This window comes from Chenopodium quinoa, unplaced genomic scaffold (genome assembly GCF_001683475.1).
Source record: "Chenopodium quinoa cultivar QQ74 unplaced genomic scaffold, ASM168347v1, whole genome shotgun sequence".
In the NCBI taxonomy this organism is placed as follows: domain Eukaryota; kingdom Viridiplantae; phylum Streptophyta; class Magnoliopsida; order Caryophyllales; family Amaranthaceae; genus Chenopodium; species Chenopodium quinoa.
The window spans coordinates 1052816-1076613 of NW_018742817.1; the positions used below are offsets into that span (position 1 = coordinate 1052816).

General features: G+C 36.6%; 2 protein-coding genes across 2 annotated transcripts; one reads left to right on the top strand and one right to left on the bottom strand.

Annotated features, from left to right (window-relative positions):
- The first annotated feature begins 6343 nt into the window (after positions 1 to 6343).
- LOC110725927 (glucose and ribitol dehydrogenase-like) lies at positions 6344 to 12230 on the top strand. The gene is made up of 5 exons (XM_021905395.1): positions 6344 to 6696; positions 6987 to 7369; positions 8077 to 8364; positions 11771 to 11844; positions 11957 to 12230. The coding sequence occupies exons 1-5, from the start codon at positions 6574 to 6576 to the stop codon at positions 11977 to 11979; spliced, it is 891 nt and encodes a 296-aa protein (XP_021761087.1). The 5' UTR covers positions 6344 to 6573; the 3' UTR covers positions 11980 to 12230.
- Positions 12231 to 13068: 838 nt separating this feature from the next.
- Positions 13069 to 17901, bottom strand: LOC110725926 (E3 ubiquitin-protein ligase RHF1A-like). The gene is made up of 8 exons (XM_021905394.1): positions 17476 to 17901; positions 16868 to 16914; positions 16709 to 16771; positions 16510 to 16618; positions 16098 to 16420; positions 15807 to 15911; positions 15362 to 15716; positions 13069 to 13454 (listed from the first exon to the last, which is right to left on the bottom strand). The coding sequence occupies exons 1-8, from the start codon at positions 17635 to 17637 to the stop codon at positions 13443 to 13445; spliced, it is 1176 nt and encodes a 391-aa protein (XP_021761086.1). The 5' UTR covers positions 17638 to 17901; the 3' UTR covers positions 13069 to 13442.
- Between the last annotated feature and the right edge of the window lie 5897 nt (positions 17902 to 23798).

Below are 23798 nucleotides of genomic sequence, written 5' to 3' on the forward strand. Positions count from 1 at the left end.
GAAAATCCAGACGGTAGGCGGCTTCCTAGAACTTGGAATGTAGATAACTTATAAAAGTAGTAGTTCTAAGAGTTGTAAATTTTTGTAAATCAAAAGCCTATCAATGAAAAGTTTCTTTTTATTTCTAATTCCTTTATTTGTTGCTTTATATATACATCTAAAATATTTGAAATGTCACTTGTACAATGTACAGACGGCGAGCTTTTGATTACTAAAATAATAATCTTATAAAAAACTTAGTGGCTAAATGAACGTCTGGCGAAGACGTGAGGCCAATGGCAAGATAACATTTGAATTTATAAATTTGTCTGCTACAATATGAGTAAGGCATCCGGCGACGCCCATCAGGGTGGAATCGTCACAGAGAGAATCTTCTATTTGGGTGGCACATTGCTCTATAAATGTATGTAGACGATCGAAATTGAACGATCTAATGGGCCAACTCATTGTCGTCTGACTAAGGTAATCTAAAAATAATAACTAAGTCCATAAATGTCGGATGTTTGAAGACATCAGCCGGTGACCGGCCGAATTTCTAACTTAGATTATTTTTTGAAATTATACTAATTTTCCCAATGGGGCAAACAGACATAGATTGTAATTGGATTGCAAATACCCTACACGGTGGAAAAATAGTTCAATAAGACTACTCAAAACGCCTGGGCAAATGGCTGATCTGCTTGTTGTGTTGGACGGCTGTGTACTTGGTTTGGGGCTATCACTACTGTGATTGATTGACTTGGGAACATTTTGTACAACTTAAAGTATCAAAAGTTCCCAATTTAATCAATCAATCAAGCTTTGAAACCAACCACACAGCCATCCAGGGGCAAGTACAGCCGATTCGTCAGTTGCCGCATTCTGTTAAAGAGTTGGGAAAAAATTTAGTATATATGTATGCAAAGATTCAAATGCAAAAATTAAAAAATTTAGAAAAAATAAAACAAGCCTGACTAAATGGCCGGTGATAATGTTAACCGGATACGCATTTGGGATAGACAGAAAAAAGAGATTGTTAAATTACCTGACTCCTCAATCGGTAAAATACAAAGATACACGATGCATATGCCGGAGAAAACACTTGGCAAATGCAGTTGAAAATCAAGGGCTACTGAGGAGAAGGCACCGCTTGGGTCTGGCTGGGGGGAGGTCTTCCACAGTTTTCTCAGGTTGATCCTGGTTGTGGTCAACTGGAGCTTCATGATTTGGCTCATCCTCCTCGTCCAAGGAAATCTCAATGTCTTAGGCAAGGGCCCATTCCTTGAACGGAGGCGGTGTCGTCTCCTTTAGCTGCTCAGCATCATACACCTCGGTGGCATACTGATACCGTAGGTTGAAGTACTCCTAGTTGGCTTTAGAGTGGACTAGGTCCCAAGCCAGCTTCATACGTGCCTCATTATCCCTCTCGTTCTCCGCCACCAGCCAGTTCTACTCTTTAGAGATTTCTTCTTGGTGTGCGCTCCTCATTTGAACGATATCAAGCTTGAGATGGATGTTCTCGTCCCTTAGCTGGGTGTTCTCTTGGTCTGCCTCTTCCAAAGCCTTTAGATCGGATTGTGCATTTTTAAGCGCGAACTCCAAGTTGGTGGCTTTGGTGTTAGCCTCCTCCACAGCAGTCATCAAAGTTTTGATCAGCTCCTCCTATTTCAACTCTACAGCTTTAATCTCAATTTCACTCATGGTATTTTGGTATTGATCAGAGTTGAGAGCATTTGTGGCCCTTTGTTTAGCATCATTTACATCCTCCTATTTTCTCCTCAACGGAGTCTTCAGCCCGTCTACCCTCAGCATCTCTTGTAGAATACAGACGATAAAAGGGGGGTTAGAAGATAAGTCTAAAGAATAATTTAAAAATATGCTTAAGTTAAGATCAGTTACCTCAGCCAGCAGGGCTAGGATTTGGTCAAATTTAACCGACTGCACTCCTAGCACCCAGTCCTTTTTGGACCTAGTAATTGTCCTCAGCATCCAGCATCCGCTTGGAGAATTGCTGAACATCAGGCTAACTGGAGAAGGCATCTGCACCATAAAAAGGATATAGTAAGAAATCAGCATAGGCAGCACCAATATAATGCCGGCTGCTGAACAGTTCTCTTGATGAGCTTGGTTTTGTTTTGACTCGCATAAAGTCAAGTGGATAGGGGAGTTCAAAGCAATCTTTCTTACCTTGGTCTCTGGGCTGCTAGGTTACTCCCTCTCCAACCGCTGCAATGTCGTCTGATGTATTGGGTGGCATGCCACCCTTCCTCGTTGTAGAGACGTCCGACATTTTGCTTGCCCTCTCTGAGCTTTTGCTTAAAGCCTTTAGTATAGTCGGGCTTTTCCCTCCGATTATAGGCCTTGGTTGATCAAGTGTAGCAGCTGAGATAGACTGGGAGGGAGTTTTCCTCCCTACCTTGGCTGGGGATTTTCCCAGCTCACCCCTGGTGGGGCTGTTTGAACATTTTGGAAAGACAGCGAGGGCTAGTCTTGCTCCCACTCTGCAGATGAGGTAAAAGGGTTACAACTTGCACAACATAAAAAAGAAAGACAAGCTAGCCTCAAATGGCAGGCAGGCTTACCCCATCATCCTTGGCATTCAAGGCTTTCTTCTTCTTCTCTAGCTGCTCCTTTATGAGAAGAGCAACTGACTTAGCCGGTGTTTTGTCCGGATTCACCATTTTCAAAGCGTCCTCTACGAGAGAAAACCGGATGATAAAAAAAAAGTATTGAGACGTCTACAAGACACGACTGCGTACGTTTTGAAAACATAGTACTCAAGCCGCAGGCGGAAAGAAATGCCTCATCTTTCAGGAAGTCCGGATGGGGTACCCAGTTCTTGGGTACTATTATTTGGTTTCCATCATCTAAGGGTTCAATGGTGGTTTTACAGAACTCCGGCTCCATTATTTGTTCCCAAGCCTTGGGTGGAATATGAGGGAGAGCGCACTTCTTTCCAAGCAATGCCGGATCCTTATTGTACCGGCATAAGATCCGGTTCATTGCCAAAGTAGGGGAAGAGATGAGATAAAACTTATCTTTCTAATTGGTTTACTTATATGGCTTATCTAGAGTCATCACGTATTCTGGATGGGTTGTTAAAGTATACCACGCTTCCCAGTCGCCTGGAGCCCGACTAGTGTAATGCATATGAGTAAAGGCCTCGAAGCTTGGCTCAATGTTCTGGAACTCAAAGGCTGCGATGTAACTCAAAATATTTATCCATGAGTTAGGGGTGAGCTGTCAGATGCCTAGATCATACCCCTTCAATATCCTTCTTATTCCCCTGTGAAGGGGGAAGCGGAGTCCGACTTTGATTTTCGACTCATAGCAGACAAAATAATAGTGGGCATGCTCAATGTCATCCTCCCAAACCACAATTGCCTCCACAGGCGGGACTCTTATTTCCCAATTCGATACAATGGGATGTTTATCCTGAAATCCCTTAAAACTTGTTTTTAGGGCATCTACATCCCTGGTGGTTATATGTGTTTCGGTGGGGTTGGTCATGGATGGTGACTTAGCCGACCGCTCAACTTCGTAGCCAACCTCCGCTTGACCAGACCAGAAGCTTACGCCACGATCTTTGGGAGGCCTCGTCATCTTCCCCTTGATCAGGGTCACTATGAATAGAGGCGGAGACGGATCCTTCACTGTCTGACTCCCTCAATATCGCATCACTGGGAGTGGATAGGGTACCCCCAAGCGAAGAACTTGTATGCTCATTTAAATCCACATATTCCTCATCTAGGATAACTTCATCAGCAGGCACTTCCAAAGTGCACCTTCTCCTTCTTGGCTTTGTAGCCGTCTGTTTAACTCTTGCCATTGTGTCAAACACAGACACAGAGACGGTGGGATTTGGGGACGAGCAAAGCAAGTCCATGCACACAGAGACGACACCCCCAGCCCTAGACTTAGCCGTACCAAGAGACCGACTGACTATTGTCCTAGAATGTGCCGTGTGTGTTGATGGTGAATCCATTTTATTTGAAAAACTAAATACAAACGGCAAAAGCTTGAAAGAGATAAGAAGGGGAAAGACGGTTACCTTTGTAGAACTCTGAAAAGTTGTTTTAAGTGATGACCGATTGTGTCCACGCGAATTGCAGACGGAAAATTTCTGGAAATCCGCTACAGGCAGTAACAGAGTGTCTCTCTCTATAAAATTCTCTCCTTTTCTCTCTCTAGATTTTTTAGAAAGTCAAAGATGAGAGAGAAGAAGGGGGGTAAGTTGCTATTTATAGAAGGTTAAAACGGGGGTACCCCCGTAATTACCCTAAAAGTAAAACGGTAATAACCGTTAGCTAATCAGGAGGTGACATCTATCACAGGTGCCACGTGGGCTGCCATGTCACCCTTGTGAAGGGAAAATATTTAGGGTAAAAATACCAGACACGTGGCCAAATTAGAAAGAGACACATGTCATGGGTCCAACGTGGACCACTCCTCGGCTGACATGTGTCAGCCTCATATGACAAATGAAATGGCAGCCTTTAGGGCCCAATTCCCAAGAACGCAGCCCAGACCTAATGAAGGGCACATTTTCCAATGACCCTATAAATAGGGAGATTTTCCCCATTTTGGGGACACCTTCAATTATTACAACCACCCTACATTTTCTCATATCAGAGGAAACACCTGATCTCGGAATCCGTAAAGATCTCACATTTACCTTTTCCGCACCTTTTCATCTTTTGCAACCAATACTAAGTTGATTGTTGGAGGCGGACCTTCTACCAACCGGAGTCTTTGTGTATTGCGGGTACAGACCATGCCGGACCAGTCTTGGTGACGTAACTCTCTCGAGGGACCAAAAAAACCCCAAAATAAAACCTTTTAGCACTTCATCGGTCATTTGGATTGTTATAAAAGAATAATAATAAACACATATCAAAGTTGGGATTAATCCTAAATAATTGGAAGTTGAGACTATTTAAAGATAATGACAAAAATTGGGATTAATACATAAAACTGATTTTTTTTTTCTACTAATAATATTAATTTTGACCATGTTACTTTCATTAGTGTATTAAATATTTTTTAATGTATTAGTATCGTCGTGGCTAAAAAAATCTTAAAATCATTAAATAATGGAAAAATTGCATCTAATAATACAACCTTTAACCGGTTCTTTTCAAATAATACAACTTTTCGATTATACATTAATATTACAACCTTGTACCTCCATTTTTTTAACAAGCAAAAAGACTTGTAACCTGCTAAACAGGTTAACATGACATGTGTCGTCATGCCATTGGTTCAAATATTAAAAATAATTTTAAAATAAAAAAAAATCAGAATTTAAAACTGATTTAACATTTAGTTTCAAAAAAAAAATGTTAAAACATTTAACTTATGATAAACATTTTTACTTAATTAAAAAAACCCACCCACCCTACTCCCCACACCACCCAGCCACCACTCTCTCTCCCCCACCCCCAGCCACCATTTACCTGCCAAAACCCTCTTCGGCGAAACCCCACGCGCAAACCCTAAGCCGGCGACCCCCCCCCCCCAAACCTCCACTGGCCCACAAACTCCTTTCTCTTGCACAAACCCAGTCCCCCATCCGCTGCTCCAACATCGGCACCGCCACCATCTCCACCCTCAAGCGGGCGCCGCGCCTTCCCTTCCCAATTTTGTCGTCTCCCTTCCCCTTTAAGCACCATACACGAAACCCCAAATCCGACTCACACCCGTTGAAACACTAAAAATTTGACCCAAACACCTTGAAACCCCCAAATCTACCCTCCACCACCCTCGAAACCCATAGCTGCTAGTTTTTTGGGGGTGGGGAGGAGCGGTTTGGGGGTTTTAACGCGATAGGTCGGGTTTTTGGTGGAGAAAGGGAGGAGGGGATTGTTTGTGGTAGAGAAAAGGGTTATGGGTTTTCGTTTGGATGGGTAGTGCGACGGGGTAAGGGGTGGATAGTCCGGCGGTGGGTGAGCAGGGCGTCGATCGCCCATTCTGGGATGGGGAAGGGGCAGCGGTGCAGGGGAGGAGATGGAGTGGTGGGGGAGGGGTTGACAGCGTTTTGGGTTTTATTTATTTATTTATTATAATAATAAAAAAAGCAATTTTTATAATTTAAAGTCTTTTAATAAATAAAAACGTTAAATAAAATTCAAAAATCAAATTAAATTGACAAAGTCAATAAACAAAAATGACATGTGTCATGGTAACTTGTTTTCGATTATGTCTTGTTTAAAACAGAAACCCCCTAAAGATTGTAATATTCAGATATAATCCAAATGTTGTATTATTAAAAAAAACAGGCGAAAGGTTGTATTATTTATTGCAGTTTTTCCTTAAATAATCAAATACGGCTTCTTTTTTTTTTTTTTTTTTTGTTGCTGCTGCTGTTTATCAAATACGACATTAACAAGAGAGAAAAAATTTCTTTGGAATACACACATTTAAAAAAAATTAAAAAAAGAGAAAAAAAAATTGTGATTTTCTTTCTACGTAGTATATAATATTTGGTCCTTGGCCGTCCTATCTTCTAACAAGGCATTTTTTTGTTATCTCTTATTATGTTGTAAGAGCAATTGAGCTAAGTCATTAGAATACCAAGTAAGAAAACAAGCAAAAATGACGAGCAAAGGCGAAAAATTCCCTCCACAATCGCAGGATTCTCAACCAGGAAAGCAATATTTGATGAATCCACTTCCAAAATCTGTCAATCCTCAATATAAACCATCCAAAAAGCTTCATGTAAGACGTAAAATGTTTTATATAATGTATCAATTTCTTTTATCATCGTATTAATTTTTATTTTATCATTATGGTGTTAATTAAATATTGAAATACGGAACATGTTAGATAAGATCATATTTCGTCTGCATCAATGCTAGTATGGCCTACAGCCTTACAACATTAAAATAAATAAATAAAATGATGATATATTGATGATTTTATTTATTTTTCGTGTTTTAATTACATATAATTTATCATTGTTTATGTCCAACTATAATCAACAATCATGGACCAATATGTAAAAACAGGGAAAGGTGGCATTAGTAACAGGAGGTGATTCAGGAATAGGAAGATCAGTTTGTTACTACTTTGCACTCGAGGGCGCAACCGTGGCATTCACCTACGTTAAAGGGCCAGAGGATAGAGATGCCGACGATGCCTTGGCTTTGATAAGAGAGGCGGCCAAAGAAAATGATGCAGGTGAACCTATTGCCATTCCAGCCGATCTTCGCCTAGGTGAAGATGAATGCAAGAGGGTGGTTGATAAGGTGGTTAGCCACTTTGAACGCATCGATGTCTTGGTGAATAACGCAGGAGTAGCATACTATACTGAGAGTATCGAAGATATCACAGAGGAACAACTAAGGATGTCATTTGAAATCAACTATTTCGCCAGTTTCTTTTTAGCGAAGTAAGTATTATTCCATTAATTATTTACAAGCCTAATCTAGGTAAAGCGATAGTGATTTGAAACAACAATTCACTGATCGAGTATAAGAGCAATTGTATTATGACCACTTAACTGATCTTATCTATCTACTCGTATAATTTAAGAATAGAAACGTGCTTTAATTTGTCAAGAGCATAGGACCACTAAGGTCCACTGCCAACTAGTTCTTGGTACCACATGGGGTGTACCAATCTAAATCAAATTAAATTACTAAATTCGGCTGGATTGAACTTTTTCTAATTGAATTGGAGGATCAAATTAAATAGACTATTTTTTGAAAAATCAAAATCTCTAGACGGATTATATTGAACGAATTTGGATCCAAATAAACCAAATCATCCAGACTTCTCTTAGTTCGTTCCTATTTTTATTTTTAAAAATACACTTCTGCTCTCTTAAAATTCGCTTTTTTGAAACGATATAGTGTTTAGATTGATGGTCTTAATTTATTTTTAACTAGTAGATAAACGAATGAAGATTTAAGAGAATAATGAAGATTTATGAATTGAAAACTATCATAGGAATTGATTTTTCAGTTCATAATTCCTATATAGTAGCGAGGGATTGATTTTCAGTTCATAAATCAATTCCTATGATAGTAGTGAGGTGATCTGAAAACACCTATCATAATTCCTATCAATGATGCTAATGAAACTTAATCCCTGAAGGCACTCCGTAAAGCATATGAAAGAAGGAAGCAGCATCATTAATACAGCCTCTGTCACAGCATACGGCGGTGGCGAAACATTTGTTGACTACAGCAGCACCAAAGGAGCTCTTGTAAGTTTTACAAGAAGCCTCGGTCTCCAACTCATCAAACGAGGAATACGAGTAAATGGGGTAGCACCAGGCCCCATTTGGACTCCCATTCAGGTTGCTTCTTCATTGCCTGTTGAACAGGTTGAGAATATAGGTTCATATGCGCCTATGGGTAGAGCAGGGGAGCCATTTGAAGTTGCTCTGATGTGGATTCTAACCCCTTGTTTAGTCAAGATTTTAGAAAATCCACAATCTTGAAGTAACGATCCAATCTTGAAGGATTTCTTTAAGATTGAATAAAAACGAACCGATATTTCTCCTCACAAGATCACTCCTGAAACTTATGATTCGAATCCCCAAATTAATTAACCCACTCCTGGACGCTAATTATTTTGAGATTAAACTCTTAGCCTACTCCTAGACACTAAGTGTTTAATGTTCTAATCTTCAACCAACTCCTTGAATTGAAAACTAGCAAAAGAATTTGTAAGCAATTAAGCAAAACAAACAATAAACTTGTATTAAATTTTCTGGTTTTGATATGTTCTTCAAAGCCACGAAAATAAGCTTTTAAAAGCCTCAAAAGAGGTCTCCTAGTCCTCCTAGAAGTAGAAGATCTAACCTAGATAGGATTCTAATAATCCTACATAAGATAGAATTTCAATCCTATCAAAGATAAGATTGCTAGGTAGTTTATTCCTAATCAAACTCTAACTAACTAAAAACTTTCCTAATCACCTTATGAAGTTTATAGCAACTAAATGACAGAAAAATAAACTTATCCTAATTGCTTAAACCAAGAAAAACCCTTTCAAGTGAAAGGTAAAAACTTGCAAGCAAAACTCTAGAAAAAAACTAAGTAAAGAAAATCTTTCTTTTTGTACTGCCGCCGAACTACCACCTCACGCGCCTCCATCCTCGACACGCGCCCCACCACCGTGTAGCTGGACTCAGGCCGGAGCTAGGAAGCCGGCGCGTGGCACCCAGATCGGCGCGTCGCCACCGCTGTTGTCGTCGGAACCCAACTGGTCCTTGACTTCTTCTTCAATGGCTGCGCATGTTAACCATTCTTGATTCTTTGCTCCAAGCTCGAACCCTATTGGCCTTAAAACCAATATGATTGGCTCTTCAAAAGAATCTCCCTCTTGATCCACATCATTCTCCCCCTCTTCAAAAGAATTTGTCCTCAAATTCGCATCATCCATGTAAGGAGAACAATTCCATGAAACCATCCAAATTCGACGAATACAAGCCAAAAGAACTATTACCTCAACGCTAGCAATTTTAAGCAATGTAACAACATCACCACGAGCAAGGCAATATTTTAGAAACAACCAATTCTCAAATTGGTCCTTGGTCTTCGACGTTGACCATAAGAACACTTTAGGCTTCATGATATTTTTCTCATGTATGACTAACAATTTCTTCTCTTTATGCATGCCTAATGAATCCACCACTTCTAAAGAAACCATTAAATTATTATCTTGATTCACGAATGGCTCCTCAATAGTATCAAAAACCTTTTCCGACACCACCATTGGTAGATCATTATGAATAATCTGATCTTGAACAACGTCACACACAATTGGAACATCAATTGTTTCACTCACCTTTTCTTCGAGCTCTTTAGCACCTACATGTTCTTCTTCCTTATCCTTTTGACAATCTTCCTCCATCTCTTTAACTTTAACGCGGCATGGAGTAATAGTTAAAGGCATAAGTTTGAACCTCTTGTTTCCCACCTTGACCGAATATGTGTTGGCCACACCATCATGTTTAACATGTCGATCAAATTGCCATGGTCTCCCTAAAAGAAGGTGACAAGCACTCATAGGAATAATATCACACCATAACTCTTCCTTGTAATTGCGAATGGAGAAATTCACCAAAGCTTGTTGTTCTACATGAAAACCCATAGAATTATCTAGCCAACCCAACTTATATGGTTTTTCATGATCTCTTGTAGGAAGTTGGAGTTTAGTAACCATCTCTGTAGACGCTACATTGGTACACGAACCACTATCAATGATCACCCTACAAGTTCTATCATCAACTTTGCATCGAGTATGAAACAAACTATCTTGTTGACCTTGAAAAATAATTTCTTCATGTAAATTCAGTCGCTCCATAAGCATATGTTTGTTACCAAAGCCAAAATCTACGTTATCATCTTCATGTTTTTTCTTCTTTTTATGACCTTGAAGTAACTTTGCAAATTCATCCATAGATTTGCTCAAAGCTTCCTCCATAATTATAAGACAAAAACAGACTTAAAAGACCCCAAAACACACAGGAATAACCCTCAAAAATCGCAACACAACTTGGAAGAAAATCGCACACAAAGAGCAGTAAGTATTAAATCGGACCAAAACTGACACAGTTGCGGAAAACAGTCCAGTTTAATAGCACACGAACTCGAAAAATTCCGAAATTTCACAGGCAGAAAGTAGACAAAATTTCACCCAAAATCAAAAAAAGAATCACCTGAAAAGACTTTGTAACGAAGGAGAACGAGCCTTCTGAAGTTGACAGAAAAACTGGTTATCCGAGAACAAGTGCGATTTGATGAACGAAGTGTTGAACGATCAAAAACCCCTGAAATCTGATACCAATTTGATGTGGTATCACACAAGCTCTGATACCAATTTGATGTGGATTCTAACCCCTTGTTTAGTCAAGATTTTAGAAAATCCACAATCTTGAAGTAACGATCCAATCTTGAAGGATTTCTTTAAGATTGAATAAAAACGAACCGATATTTCTCCTCACAAGATCACTCCTGAAACTTATGATTCGAATCCCCAAATTAATTAACCCACTCCTGGACGCTAATTATTTTGAGATTAAACTCTTAGCCTACTCCTAGACACTAAGTGTTTAATGTTCTAATCTTCAACCAACTCCTTGAATTGAAAACTAGCAAAAGAATTTGTAAGCAATTAAGCAAAACAAACAATAAACTTGTATTAAATTTTCTGGTTTTGATATGTTCTTCAAAGCCACGAAAATAAGCTTTTAAAAGCCTCAAAAGAGGTCTCCTAGTCCTCCTAGAAGTAGAAGATCTAACCTAGATAGGATTCTAATAATCCTACATAAGATAGAATTTCAATCCTATCAAAGATAAGATTGCTAGGTAGTTTATTCCTAATCAAACTCTAACTAACTAAAAACTTTCCTAATCACCTTATGAAGTTTATAGCAACTAAATGACAGAAAAATAAACTTATCCTAATTGCTTAAACCAAGAAAAACCCTTTCAAGTGAAAGGTAAAAACTTGCAAGCAAAACTCTAGAAAAAAACTAAGTAAAGAAAATCTTTCTTTTTGTACTGCCGCCGAACTACCACCTCACGCGCCTCCATCCTCGACACGCGCCCCACCACCGTGTAGCTGGACTCAGGCCGGAGCTAGGAAGCCGGCGCGTGGCACCCAGATCGGCGCGTCGCCACCGCTGTTGTCGTCGGAACCCAACTGGTCCTTGACTTCTTCTTCAATGGCTGCGCATGTTAACCATTCTTGATTCTTTGCTCCAAGCTCGAACCCTATTGGCCTTAAAACCAATATGATTGGCTCTTCAAAAGAATCTCCCTCTTGATCCACATCATGCTCCATCTTATGTATTTCTTGCAAGCAACGAGTGTTCATCCTATTTCACAGGCCAAGTCCTCCATCCGAATGGTATGCATGTTGTGCTTGTTAATAGCATCATTGTCCGTGCTTTTGAAATTATGGTCGTCCAATATCTATAAATATAAAACTCGTACAGCCCCCTAACTAGTTGATGTTTCAGGTGGAGAGGTCATTAATGGATGATCCAGGTACGTGAACACGAGAGGGGTACGCCTATGATCAAACATAAAATAAATCTATGCATGCTAAATTGCTAATAAAGAAGATGCCTATTAAGATATGGTTCGTTGTGAATGTGGCTAGCTTACTGATTCAAGGTGCTTATTGTTATCTATTCGACACAGAAGGTGGCTGCTTCGTCTATGTGTTTTGTGTTTACTTTGGCCTTGTATGTGTAATTGTTATCCTTATAAAACATGCTTTTAAAGTTTCAATGTATGCAGTACATCTATGTATTATGCATAGTCCATGAACTACCTTAATATATATTAATTAAATAAAATGGGGAACTTTATTAAGTTACCTTTTATATTTATTTATTTATTTGGGCAAACACAATATATATATAATAGTAGCTAGTGAATTGTAGATTTGTAAGTGTTAATTAGACAACAAAAAATGTTTAAAGTTTATGACAAAATTTGACATACACCAAGTAAAATCATTTGAGTATTTTTTCTTTTAAAAAATTTAAATAAAATAAAAATAAATACTTGGATAAGCACAATAAATTTCTTCCTTCAATATAATCATTGTTACCCTTACTCCACAGTCCGCATGACTCTCCTTTCCTCTAAACACTTAAATACATTACATGTACATTGCTAAGATTAAACAACAAAGTTCCCGTCAAAAAAAAAAAAAAAAAAAGATTAAACAACAAAGTTATGTAACAATATGATCTTATGTTTATATTACTTGTATTTAACAAAGCCTTTAATAGTAAATATACTTTTTTGGCCATCGTCCTGGATGAATTTGAATACTAAACCACTGATAGATGGAGAAAAAAATGTAACTACTTTCAGGTTAAGACCTAAATATAGAGATAGCTAAATCAATTTCAGGTAGGAGATATTCATAGCAGCAAAGGCCAGCAATTCACCTAAAATTACTTACCACATTAGCTAGTATTCGCATTAGTAATAAATCATAGAAGTAATTTTTTTATGACCAAGCAATTCACATAATTTCTTGATGGCATTCTACAGGCCGTCCACATGTACAACGAAATTGCAGATCAAGCATGGGGTAAATGAGTAAAAGAGATTACGCCAAAAGAAATACTAGAAGCATGGCTTCGGACTGTGTAATATATATTGAGTGCGATGTATAATTTTTGAAAGAGTGGACAATCATTACTTAATTGTTACAACAGCAGTCATCATAATATGAAACACAGTTACAAGTCAAAATAAAAATTCCAACAATTTTAGACATATATACTTATCAGCTAGAGCACAACTGACAAAAAAAGGCAATTCTATGGAAACAAAAATAAATTACCACCTGCAGGACGCAGGAACCAACAAGAGTAGATTGGCCTCCTTGATAGACGTCTCTTGCAATGGTATACAATATCTCTGAAAGCCGAGTATTTGTTAGCTGCACCTCAATGCATCCGGTAGAACCATGCTCCAACAGCATCAATTACCTCTCTGCAGAGCACAGAAATCACTGAGTTCGTAATTTAAAAACTACGTAAAAGATTGCCTCAGATCATTACAATCAGCAGTCATGCCAGTTTCAGCAAATTAAATACCACGATAGCCGTCTTTGCACTACATGTACAAGTTTCTTTTAATCTTGAAACAAAGTCAAATCAGAATATGTGACGTTCACATAAAAAATAGATCATACAGAAAACAAAATGGTCATCCTAATGAATGTCTTCATAAAACAAAATGGTTCTGTGGGTAACAAGACTAAATTTACAATGACAAACAAAAAGTGGGGGTTACACACACACATGTCGACTCATTTTATATTTTATGGCAGTGTATGGTTAAAAGAATAATAGATAAAGTTTGCTATACAAAGAAGCTTCAATTATTCAAAAATCTGTGACGACAGGAAAAATAAAAGGATAAATTAGCCATACAGGCATAGATTATTAAAACAACAAAGCCTAGCAACGTACCTATAGAATGAGATGAAGAGAGTAAGACACAATCTTCTCCCCGCAATTATTGAAATTGCTATTACTAAACAAAAAGCATACAATAAGACATTTATACTCATACAGTCATACTACTAATTATGTGTGGCTTTTACTTCCTACAACGGCACATAAGAGGGTTTTGTGATTATCAGAAAAATCAAGTTTCAGGGGTGCAATTATGCACGTCAGATTTATTGATAAATGGCTTATTGCAGACTAAACAAAAACCTTCCTATAACTCAACCTGAGAATAAAAAAATTGGCCCTCACAGCCTTACTGCTTCCCTACTCATATATCATATTGTTAAAATTAGTTATAAATGTAAATATGAATGTAAACCCAAGTTATGCCCTTTATTCATAACCAGTCATATATAGGGCATTTTCAACCACTGGTATCCTTCATAGGTGCAAGAGCTTAACTTAGATACTATCATACTATAACCAATTGTTCCCAAAAAAACAAAAAATAAAAAAAAAGATACTATTAACCATCACCAGGAGAATCCTAATAGACTTTATAGCAAGCGAAAATTAAAACACGCATCTCTTCTTGCCATTTTATGTTAGAAAGCTATCTTTGCTTCTTCACCCTTCATTTAACAACAAAAATGTTTGCCATGAGTAGCATACAAATTTGCAGACCTGACACGTGTTTTTAAAGCCTAAATATAATGCATACTAAGACAACATGATAAGTGCATGCAAGTAAAATTTAACATCAATTGATCCAGGCAATCTTTTAAGCAACCTCAATAAAATCATAAATGCTATTAACTCTACTGGAATTAGAAGGCCCTATAAATACATAATCATCTTCTACAGATTTAAATCTGAAATTGATTTCTAGTTGATCCTATTCTCACAGTCTCACCCCTCATTCATCATGTAGATGCTTGAACATACGCGAACAATTATATTATTAAAACAGAGCAACATGCAAGATAATATAGAGTTGCTTGTTACAATCTAGTAAAGGATGTTTCAATAAATGTACAATTAGGGATGAAAAACTTGTTTCAGTCAATGTACTAAGCATTTCTTTCAATTTAGCATGTATCTATCATTTAACTGAATTCAGAGCAGAACAACACAAATGTTTCCTGCTGATTGTTTCAACGATTAAAGTTTGATTTATTACACTCTAGAGAAGGAAAATATTTGCCTCCTACTTTGTGTGCATATCAGAAAACTTTTCCTCTAGTTAAGTGAGTATATACAATTTAAGATTACTTCAACTGAACAGGCATTATGCTTGATTTTGGAAAATCCTGAAACGAACTATAGCTTTTAGAGGATTGCGAATGATAAATAGTTATTCTATAATCACAATACACAATCTGGAAGCTGCAATATAAAATCACGAGCTATACTAATGTAAATTTTGGAATGAAAATAACAAACCTCTGTGTAGGAAACATCTTTATGGCTTGAGATAGGCCTTGTGGCCTGGGATTTTTCATGCAAACTTAAATCTCCTGTATCCACATGATTCTCCCGAGAACTTGCTATAATATGATCTAACACCCCTTTTCCCTTAGAAAAAAAGTTCGAGGTCTCCCCACCATGACTAAGAGCTTCACCAGATTGTGTGTTCCGTTTGGATTTGAGGTCTAGACGGTCAATCATTCGTGCAACACCAGCTATGCTAGAGGTCATCTCTCTTTGAACTCCTTTACTAAGTTCTTTAACAGAACTATTACGAGCAAGAAGCTTTTCCCTAAAACCTTGGGTACCTTTTGAAATTGAATCTTTGTACCTGAAAGCAAAGATTGAGCTCAAACGACAAAAATAAATAATATGAAATAGATAAATAAATAAAATGTAATGCTAGATCCCAAATGTTTACCTGGCTGAGGCTGCAGAAAATTTGGATTTAATTGACTCTGAAAAGGCAAGTAGCTCAGATGATTTTGGTCTTTGAGTACACTCGGGTGATTGGCTTTGAGGGGGTCTGAGAATTGGAAATTGAACTCAACCAATGAGAAAGTAATCACTTGAATGAATAAGAACGCTGGTCTAATCCCATATACGGGAAAATAAATAAGAACTGAGTTTTCTCAATAATTTTATCCAGGTCATGCATGTAAATCAGGTAACAGACACCATTTCAAATATGAAATCCAATTGCAGGCAGTACCTAGAAGGCTGGTGAGGAACTCTCCTTGGAGCAGAGCCTGCAAAATTGACAGATGATGGGTTTGCTGATATAGGGCGCTGGGAGCTACTAGCAATGGGTGAACTGCTGCCGGGTGAACCATAAGCAGAACTACACTCATCAGGACTATTTGGATGTAAAGTTGATTCACTTAGACGAGATGCAAACATAAAATCTGGAGAAGGACTTCGTTCAGAAGATCTCTGCCTCCCAGTTCTATGGGCTTGCCGAGCACGGCTCATCATAGCAGCCAAATGCTGCATCATACGCTCATTGAAATCAGAGTCATCGGTCCAATGTGACCCCTGAAAGAATACATTCTGTCAGATAAGTTATTTCAGGATAGCAAATGCCAGATGTCTGAAAAACTGAAGAGCTGGAGCTTATTACTCACATATGCAGAATCTGACTCTTGATACTGATGAGAATAATCCGTTCTATTATTCGATAACCGCCTTGCCCTAGCATTCCTTTCAATCCCAGCAGCAGCTAGAAGCTCTTGGCTATTGACACAAACAAGTTAAAGTCACAAACATGAATAGACCGGGAATGGCGGGAATGTCAAAGCCTCAAATGAAAAATCAATCATCTACCTTGCTGAGTCCTTCAAGGCAAGATCCTGCCAGCAAATCGGGCATTCTTTACTCCTCTGAGACCTAGAAACATGAAAGCCACATGATGATTACAATGTTAAGCAATATCAACCTAAACAATACAACACTCCAATTCCATATATGGAAAGGTGAAAATACCATTCAAGTATGCAATGCAGGTGATACTCATGTTTGCAAGTTGTCACCTATAGAAGAAAAACCAGCAAAATGTATTATTATCAGAATAAGTTGTCTCAACCAACTCAAACAATGATCATGTATAAGATCAACAACTACAATCAGACAATGACGTCGGATCGAATTTTTTGATCGATCGGTATAAATACTTAACAATCAGACCAAACGATTCGTTTCAACAAAGATACAATATCATCTACTCCGTATCATAATTTCTCAACAAAATTAACAATTCAAATAGAAACTCAAAGGCAACAAAAATTAGAATACTGTGTAAAAATAATCAATTCGGAATTGAACATGCAATCTAATTCAATAACGTGTTCAAAATCAGATGAATATAGTCAACATTTTAGTAATCAAAGTCAAAATTCAGTCTTCATTTCTCGATCATCAAAATTACAACTCCAAAGTTAAAAAAAAAAAAAGAAATTAAAAAAAATCGCCAAAAAACAAATATCAATCACTATAATCAAACATCAAAACAAACCTAACTTCAATTTAAGAAACAATTTTCTTTAAAAATGTAAAAATGAGAAAAATCGAAGTATAGAGAGATCGAAGCATACAGAAGCAGGATCATGAAGAGAGAAAGGCTCAAGGCAGATACTACAAGCGTCTTCGAAATCGTCGTCAACGGCAGCAGAAGAAGACGATCCAGAAGATGATGAAGGTGTCGCCATTGACATAGACATGGTGAGTGATTCTTTGGCCATCGAAAATTCCGCCATGGAAGAAAAAGCTTGAGCTTGAGGAGAGAGAAAGAGGAGAGAGAGAGAGGAAGAGGAGAATGAAAGGAATGAGAAGAGAAGAGAAGAAGAACCCTATGAAGGGGATATGGGAGGTTGTAGAGAAGAGAGAGAGAGAGAGCGGGAAGAGTGAAGGAGTCAAAAGAAGAAGGAAAGAATAATAATGAAGGAAGCGGAAAAGGGAGGAAAGAGGAGAAATCTGATCCTATTCAGACGTGACGGTTGGAGATTCACCGATTCCTTTCCCTGCCCTTTTGCCTTTTCTTACTTCTCCTTTTGAATTTTATTTTGGTTTCTAGTTCAATGCCTACAAAGGTGTTTGGGGTGCTTCTAGACGTAGGCATGGGTTGGGCTAGTACGGGGAATGGGGGACGGGGACGGAGGGAGGGTTGATCAGACACGGTACTAAGATGGCTCGACTTAGTACAAGCTCACCATGAGCCTTGCACGACATGAGAGGCAAGTTAAAAGGTGGGTTATGCCTTAAAACGGGTTTTAAATTTTGACATGAAACAAACGTGAACAAGCTTGTTTAAAGGCTCCACTTATGAAAATTTTTGGCACACTTAGACACGAGGCTCGTTGGTACAAACACATAACCTTGCATAGCTTGGTTGTACCTAGCTCTATGTGCACCTATAACTAAAGGTTCACTAAATCATCTACATGTCGGGTTATATTATAAATTTGTTACACATGTACAATAAGCCTCCGTTGTCAATGTTTTTAGGGGCTTCCATTAGAAAGCCTTAATCTTAATTTTTTTTTTTTTGTTTGTTTTGTTTTTGGCTTATGATAATGGTTTATCTGATTGAGAGGACCTTACTTCCCTTGAAATAAAGGGTTTTTCTTCTTCAAAAAACAAGATTTTTACAATCTCTTTCGAAAGACAATGTTTTTCCAATCTCCTTCGAAAGACGAGAATTTTTTACCTCCTTTGAAAAATAGTGCTTTCTCTGTTCTTGAAATAGTCTTAAATGTGCGGAGCTATGATTGATGTTGATAGCTCGGATTCAAGTTACAAAATCATTACAAGAATTTTCTTCCTTTCAAATTTACGAAGCTAAACGGATCCACTCACAAAATTATGTGAAATAACAAGTTGAGAATGTGTCGAGTTGCTTTATCTATGTAGTTGGATTCTTAGTCGTCCTTCCATACTTAATTCTTATTTGGTTCTATTAAATTATTATTATTTTTTTGTCGTTAATTTTCAAAAGTAGATGTTGCACCACTTCATCAATGAAAATAAGTATCCTTTGAGATTTCTTACCCAAAAAAAATGTGGTTAACTTTGCTCGATGTGTAAATTATCTACTATGGATTTGGTTATTTGAGTAATTAAGACTAGATAAGTCCCGTGCGATGTACGATATAAACAAAATTATTAAAATAAATATAATATTTTATATATGTCCCTCATATGAAATAAATGTTAAAAACATAACCATTAATTGTCATTAGTAATGATATTTACATCTTATTCATTTTGAAGAAGAGTAAAAACTTAAACAAATTATGTATTAAAGAATACTCTTTAACCGAGAGTAATTATATTTTAAAGTCAGATAGTCACTCATAAATTCATAATATAAAATATGGAGTATAATAATAATAATAATAATAATAATAATAATAATAATAATAATAATAATAATAATAATAATAATAATGGGTTGACATTAGGTTGTCTGGAGGGAACAGACCTGGTGATGTGTACTTTATTCCTGGGATCGTGATCGCGATATCTGTGTAGATTTGACAGGATCTTCTCCTTTGACACAGTCAGAGCTATCTTACTTTATTCTTGGACGGGTTGTGGCTGATGCAGCTCATCGGAAGCGAGTTAAGTATGAGGCTCGTTGTCAGGCGATTGGATATGGGTTCATTCCCTTCTCCTTTTCTTCGTTTGGTGAATTAGAGAAGGGGACTGTTGCGTTGCTTAAGCGAATTCAGAGGTTCTCGACGACGCAAGACATTGGAGCACGTGCTGCAGCTCATATTTTTACTAGAGTAGGCTTTGCTATTGCTAGAAGAGTGGGGACCCAGATTGTATCTCGGCTTCCCACTAATTTATTGTAGGTTGTATGACTTTTGTTTTGAGATATAATAATAATAATAATAATAATAATAATAATAATAATAATAATAATAATAATAATAATAATAATAATAATAATAATAATAATAATAATAATAATTGTAATTGTCTTCAAAAAAAATATTGTAATAATTTAAGGTAAAAAAGATAAATAAAAATATGATATCAGCAATTGATTTAGGCGGAAAAAATTTTAACAACAGCTTGACATGTACAATTTTAAAAAATAATGATGTCAATTGATGTTATTTTAGTATATTAAAGATTCACCGATTCACTACATTGCCCATATTTTTATGTAAAAATGTTAATATACCATATTTTTATGTAAAAATGTTAATATAAAATTTAAGGTTTTACTATACAGTAACCATATGCCTCTTTTTGTTACACGTTATAACCTTCTAGTACAATTAGGGAATAACAGTTACCTTGACATTATATTATCTTGTCAATAACAGGTTTTGCCTTGTTGATTCACTCACCATTATTAGTTTGTGGTGCCTACTCTCCACCTATTAATACTTTTTTTCTCGATTTGCATGCTTAAAAAATTTTGGACTAAATTTTAAAAAAAAATTAAAAAAAAAATAATGTCTTGCTTTGCAAGAAATGTCTCGTTTAGCGTGTTATTATTTTTTAGTAGTGGAAATTAAAGGTTTTAAGGGTTATTTTATACCTTAAGGAACCAAATTAAGTTCAATATCGGCCAAAAAAAATTCTCCATAATATAATTGTCTTGTTTTAGATATGAAGTGTGTTGTTTCTTTACAAACCTTATAATAATCTATAACAGAACTCAAAAATTGAATTCACCCATCATCTTAAGAAGGTTAATTAATGAATTCACTTATACTTCTAGGAGAATGGTGAAAAATGGCTTGCCATTTATTTTTGTCAACGTCAACGTTGAAGATTGAATTGTCAAAATGAATCGAAAAAAATAAAGAAAAATAAATAGTGTCCTTGGTAGCAAATTGTTGGCATGCACGACTAGTGCAACAACCCCACTATCTCTATTACTACTATTAGTAATTAGTAATACTTGCACTCATGTCATCATAGAATTCATTGAATTGTCCTTATTTTTAATTTGTATGCTACTTATATGTTATACTTTATCATGCTGGACACCCACTCCAATTAAGTGCAAGTGATTAACAAGGCCAAAAGAGGTTTAGTTGCCTTCAAAGTTAATTAATTAAATATATTGGAATGTAAGAAAAAATTTAAACACTTTGAAGAAGAGTGTTTTCTGAAAACTATATAAATGAATTATAATGCACTTTCTTCGTTCTTTTTTTATTGCACCCTGAGTGATTTCACACTTGTCAATGTATTACTTTAGCTATTAATATATTTAATTATACTTTTGTGAAAATTATAAAATTTGATATTTGAAAAGTAGATTTTAAGACGAATCTAACTAGATTTCACATGACAATGTTTTTCCTAATGGATAAATCACATATGATGGTCAAAGAAGAACAAGTGAATAGTGTAAAAGTCTTAACGGTGCAATAAAATAAAAACGGAGGAACTAACATATATTCCTACATTACTTGCCCAACTGGTTTTTTTTATTATTATTTTTATATGGCGTCCGATGATTAAGGAAGATACTCAATGTTGTTTTGAATAATCAGAAGTCATGAATTTCTAATTAATATAAGCTAATCACACACGGTCGCAAATTGTTATGTCCCGATCCATCCCTATCATAGTAGCTTCCCGTACTTTGACCTTGTTGCGGCTTCAAAACTTTGCACCATTTGAAGCTATTACATAAGTCACACTTGCAATAAAGCCTTTGTGGATTTGATGTTGACTCCGAACTTCTAATCGCGTATTTTCTGCCACAACCGCAAAATTTGTTTGGAACGTGCACATATGCACACTCGTGTGTTGAGGAAGATGTGTTTGATATCAAACTCATGATTATGCAAGTAGGAGGGATGCAATGTGTGTTCTAAGTCTTACATTTATACAAGAATGTGTGTGCAACGACCACTTTGCCCCAACAATAATTCAAAATTGTTGAAAAAAACTAGCTGTTACTTTAGCGGTATACTGTGTAATAAATTAAATATATAAGTAATGGCATTTGGCGAAAATTAGTAATTAGTCAGTGGCATTTGGTGAATTAAGAATCTCATTAACGGACTGTTAACGTCCAGGCCTCATTAATGGCACGATGTGACATTATACTGTTTGTGAGTGACATTTGGTGATTTCTGAAAAGTGCGATGTCATTTGGTGAAATAGCCGTAAAAATCCTAAATCCGCCACTGATCACCGGATAGTCCACATACATTATTATTGTATTTAGGTCCATAAATTTCTTACATGTATTTCATTCATAGTTTTTCTCCTTGTTTTTTGAGATCTCCTAGGATATACCTACACGATCAAACAAGTAAAAATCATACCCAAATCCTAGAAACATTACCACAGTCCACAGAAACTAACTTCTCCCTCCGACCCTAAATTACATTCCTCTTTCTCTCTATTATGTGAGGAATAAATGCTAAAAAGAGGAATGTAATTTAGGGACGGAGGGAGTAATACATTTAAAAGAAACACAAATAGCAAGTTGAATAAACTAAGCAAAATCCATCTAAAACATCCAAAAAATGATGAAAATTAAATGCCGCCTCTTTGTGTGTGTTTTTTTTTTTTTTTTTTTTTTTTGAGTAAAACAGTAAAAGCTAATTCAGTTAAAACATTTATAATTTCCTACAAAAAAAAAATTAAACACTAGTAAATTTCACAAAATGTTGATTTAATGATTTAAAAAAGTGTAGCCTAAAATTAAAATTATTAGTCTACACAAGTCGGTGGTGCAAATTAAAATTACCAACTACCCGAAAACCCGGGTACCCGGAGTTTCGGGTAGTTGGTAATTCGTCCCATGTCCCGACCCGAATATCTCGGGTACCCGGGTTTCGGGTAGCCGAATTATTCGGGTCGGGACATGGGACGAATTACCAACTACCCGAAACTCCGGGTACCCGGGTTTTCGGGTAGTTGGTAATTTTAATTTGCACCACCGACTTGTGTAGACTAATAATTTTAATTTTAGGCTACACCTTTTTTAAATCATTAAATCAACATTTTGTGAAATTTACTAGTGTTTAATTTTTTTTGTTTGTAGGAAATTATAAATGTTTTAACTGAATTAGCTTTTACCAGTTTTACTCAAAAAAAAAAAAAAACACACACACACACAAAGAGGCGGCATTTAATTTTCATCATCATTTGGATGTTTTAGATGGATTTTGCTTAGTTTATTCAACTTGCTATTTGTGTTTCTTTTAAATGTATTACTCCCTCCGTCCCTAAATTACATTCCTCTTTCTAGCATTTATTCCTCACATAATAGAGAGAAAAATGAATGTAATTTAGGGTCGGAGGGAGTAGTTAGTTTCTGTGGACTGTGGTAATGTTTCTAGGATTTGGGTATGATTTTTACTTGTTTGATCGTGTAGGTATATCCTAGGAGATCTCAAAAAACAAGGAGAAAAACCATGAATGAAATACATGTAAGAAATTTATGGACCTAAATACAATAATAATGTATGTGGACTATCCGGTGATCAGTGGCGGATTTAGGATTTTTACGGCTATTTCACCAAATGACATCGCACTTTTCAGAAATCACCAAATGTCACTCACAAACAGTATAATGTCACATCGTGCCATTAATGAGGCCTGGACGTTAACAGTCCGTTAATGGGATTCTTAATTCACCAAATGCCACTGACTAATTACTAATTTTCACCAAATGCCATTACTTATATATTTAATTTATTACACAGTATACCGCTAAAGTAACAGCTAGTTTTTTTCAACAATTTTGAATTATTGTTGGGGCAAAGTGGTCGTTGCACACACATTCTTGTATAAATGTAAGACTTAGAACACACATTGCATCCCTCCTACTTTCATAATCATGAGTTTGATATCAAACACATCTTCCTCAACACACGAGTGTGCATATGTGCGCGTTCCAAACAAATTTTGCGGTTGTGGCAGAAAATAC

Coding starts and splice junctions, on each gene's coding strand:
- LOC110725927 (XM_021905395.1), top strand. CDS start 6,574: ATGACGAGCAAAGGCGAAAAATTCCCTCCACAATCGCAGGATTCTCAA. Junction 6,697..6,986: donor AACCATCCAAAAAGCTTCAT/GTAAGACGTAAA, acceptor ATGTAAAAACAG/GGAAAGGTGGCATTAGTAAC. Junction 8,365..11,770: donor GCAGGGGAGCCATTTGAAGT/TGCTCTGATGTG, acceptor TGATCCACATCA/TGCTCCATCTTATGTATTTC.
- LOC110725926 (XM_021905394.1), bottom strand. CDS start 17,637: ATGGCGGAATTTTCGATGGCCAAAGAATCACTCACCATGTCTATGTCA. Junction 16,915..17,475: donor CTCTTCATGATCCTGCTTCT/GTATGCTTCGAT, acceptor TTTCTTCTATAG/GTGACAACTTGCAAACATGA. Junction 16,772..16,867: donor CTGCATTGCATACTTGAATG/GTATTTTCACCT, acceptor TCATGTTTCTAG/GTCTCAGAGGAGTAAAGAAT.